Here is a 2,825-nt window from a genome sequence, read left to right on the forward strand (position 1 = left end):
ACTACCAGAAAGGGGAGAAGTTGTGTTAGTAACATGCAATAATGGGATGAGGTTGCATACAGAGGGAGAGAAAGTAGAGGAGAGAGGAGCTCAGTGCATCATGGGAAATCCCCCGGCAGTCTAGGCCTATAGCAGCATAACTAAGGGATGGTTCAGGACTCACCTGAGCCAGCCCTAACTATAAGCTTTATCAAAGAGGAAAGTCTTAAGCCTACTCTTAAATGTGGAGATGGTGTCTGCCTCCTGAACCCAAACTGGAACCTGGTTCCACAGGAGAGGAGCTTGATAGCTGAACGCTCTGGCTCCTAGTCTACTTTTGGAGACTCTAGGAACCACAAGTAACCCTCCTGCATTCTGGGAGCGCAGTGCTCTGGTGGGGTAGTAAGGTACTATGAGCTCTTTAAGATAAGATGGTGCCTGACCATTAAGAGCTTTGTAGGTAAGAAGAATGATTTTAAATTCTATTCTGTATTTTACTGGAAGCCAATGCAAAGAAGCTAAAACAGGAGAAATGTGATCTCTTTTCCTGGTTCCTGTCAGAACACGTGCTGCAGCATTCTGGATCAGCTGAAGTGTCTTAATGGACTTTTTCGAGCAGCCTGATAATAAGGAATTGCAGTAATCCAGCCTAGAAGTAACAAATGCATGGACTAGTTTTTCTGCATCATTTTTAGACAGGATGTTCCTGAATTCGCAATATTATGTAGGTGAAAAAAGGCGGTCCTTGAAATTTGCTTAGGGTTTGTGAGGCAAAGAGCTGCAGAGATAAAGAGCAGAGTGAAGATTGATGAGGAGTTAAAAGTGACTGACGTGTTTGTTTCTCTGTGATCTACCAGAACGTACCATGGATTTTGACGAAAATGACGACGCCATGTTCTCCTCCTACCCTCCCTCTCTTCCCCCGCCCTCCTCCACCTCCCTGGACCCCCTGCCTGACGACGCCCTGCTGAGGATCAAGCCAGTCCACACCTACTCCCGAAACAACAACCAGAACCAAAACCACATCCCGAACCACGCTTACCCCAGACCTCCCCCCGTGGCCTCCACCTCCTCTGCTTTCCCTTCAGATTCGGACGCCGCCTCGTCCTCTGCTGCGCCTCCCCTGTCACAGTCCCCCACTCGCTCCAACATGACGGCCCCCTCTCTCCCTGCTCCCACCTCATTCGCTCCCCCACCTCCTCCCGCCTCTGTTGCAGCCGCTGTCTCTACCTCTCACCCTTCGCCCTCGTCCACTTTCATCCCACCACCTCCTGCTTCCTCAGTTGCTGGATCCTCCTCTGTTGCTCCCTCCTCTTCTGTCCCTTCTTCCAACTCTCATCAACCTTCTCCCTCCTCCTCAGTCCCCCCACCCAGTCATCCCTCCACGTCGGGCTCAAACCCGGTTGACCCTCTCCCGACTGGAGCGTCCTTCCGCAGGGCCAATGACGACGTGGCCCAGCTGGCCTCTCAGAGCCTCCAGCAGCAGCGGGCCAGCAGGATGCTCTTGACCTCGGTGTCTCAGTCTCTGGAGACGTTGGCTCAGTCCGTGCAGCTGCTCGTGGAGAGCCAGCAGGAGTTTGTGCAGGAGTCTCTGCTGCTGCAGAGGGAGACCGTGGACATCCTGAGGGATTTCTCCAACACAGCGCTGACTATGCTGAGAGACAAAGCCCACAGTGGACAACTGGCGACACACCATCATCATCCCACTTCACACTTCTGAAACACGGAAATGAACAACCTTTTGGTAAAGACATAGGAAGTAACCACAAGCCAAGTGCAGGTAGATTTTGGCCGTGGGAGTAGCCACCATGTGGAGTTCCTCTGATTTAAACACCCATTATGTCAGTAAAAATCATGAAAGAGGTGTTTGACTTTACGAGCCACTGCGGCTGCTGGACAGAGAAGATGCTTTCCCACATTAGAGGCACAAAGATGCAGTTTCAGCCCATGATATCACTCGTTTGTTTGTGACAGGCTCGTGTGCTTTAAAAGGCGTCACCCTCTTACAAATTTCCACGCAAACGCTGACTAACTGACTAGATTGTGGAGATAAAAACACTGAAGATACACTAGACGATGGAGGGACAGAGTCGTGCTTTTCATGTGGCACATTTACATCTCGAGTGCACTGGGACACTTGAATAAGAGGGGACTGAATGTGGGCTCAACTCAAACCGGCTCCACAGTCACGCTGTCCTGTCCGGCGGTGGGAAGTGCAGAAAGTCTTCTGTCAGCCACATCCTGGTCATGGAACATGTCTGTGATGCAACGACAGCTTTTACACAAATTAGAATAAAAGTATTTTAAACGCAGTGACATGTTTTGTTTAGATTTCTGCTCAATTTACTGCGCGTGATGGAAAAGTGAGCTAAAGGGTTCATTAATCAAATTTAAGGACAGATAATTATCTTTCTTAGCTGTGAGATGTGCGTTCTGCTTCCAAAAGGCCTTCATGTTTGGTCTCAGACTGCCTCGGTTACATGGATTATATATGAAGATCAGAGGAGCTTCTTCCATTTAGTTAGTTTACAGTTCACTTGGATGAAAGAACAGGAGAGCAGCTATTGTGCCTGCTCCAGTTTTGACCCGGTTAGAGGAATTATTTAGTTTCTGAAAGGTCCCAGGTCTGATACCGGTCCTTAAACACCTGCCATACTCACTGTCAGATAGTCTAGATCAGAGTGCCAGCTGATCATCACAATTAAATGGTATTATCTTTTAATCAGAGCCATCCTGTAGCAACAAATTTAAACTGCGTATCCTACACAGTTTAAGTTAGTTAAAGTGTTTTTCATTATTACTGTTCAATTCCCGATCTTAAAGGTGCAGTAAGCAATTCTGGAGAA

The 2,825-nt window shown here is 48.5% G+C and overlaps 1 protein-coding gene across 3 annotated transcripts in view; it reads left to right on the forward strand.

The window, feature by feature from the left end:
* zgc:113149 (uncharacterized protein LOC541363 homolog) overlaps positions 1-2,291 on the forward strand; it is a 13,887-nt gene extending 11,596 nt beyond the window's left edge. For all 3 annotated transcript variants that reach the window (XM_046074756.1, XM_046074754.1, XM_046074755.1), the window contains one exon: positions 837-2,291. In XM_046074756.1, coding sequence (XP_045930712.1) covers positions 837-1,699 — 863 coding nt within the window. In that variant the 3' untranslated portion in view covers positions 1,700-2,291. The remainder of the gene's footprint in view (positions 1-836) is intronic.
* Positions 2,292-2,825: the final 534 nt, after the last annotated feature.

The sequence above is a fragment of the Micropterus dolomieu genome, linkage group LG17, assembly GCF_021292245.1.
Source record: "Micropterus dolomieu isolate WLL.071019.BEF.003 ecotype Adirondacks linkage group LG17, ASM2129224v1, whole genome shotgun sequence".
Classification (NCBI taxonomy): domain Eukaryota; kingdom Metazoa; phylum Chordata; class Actinopteri; order Centrarchiformes; family Centrarchidae; genus Micropterus; species Micropterus dolomieu.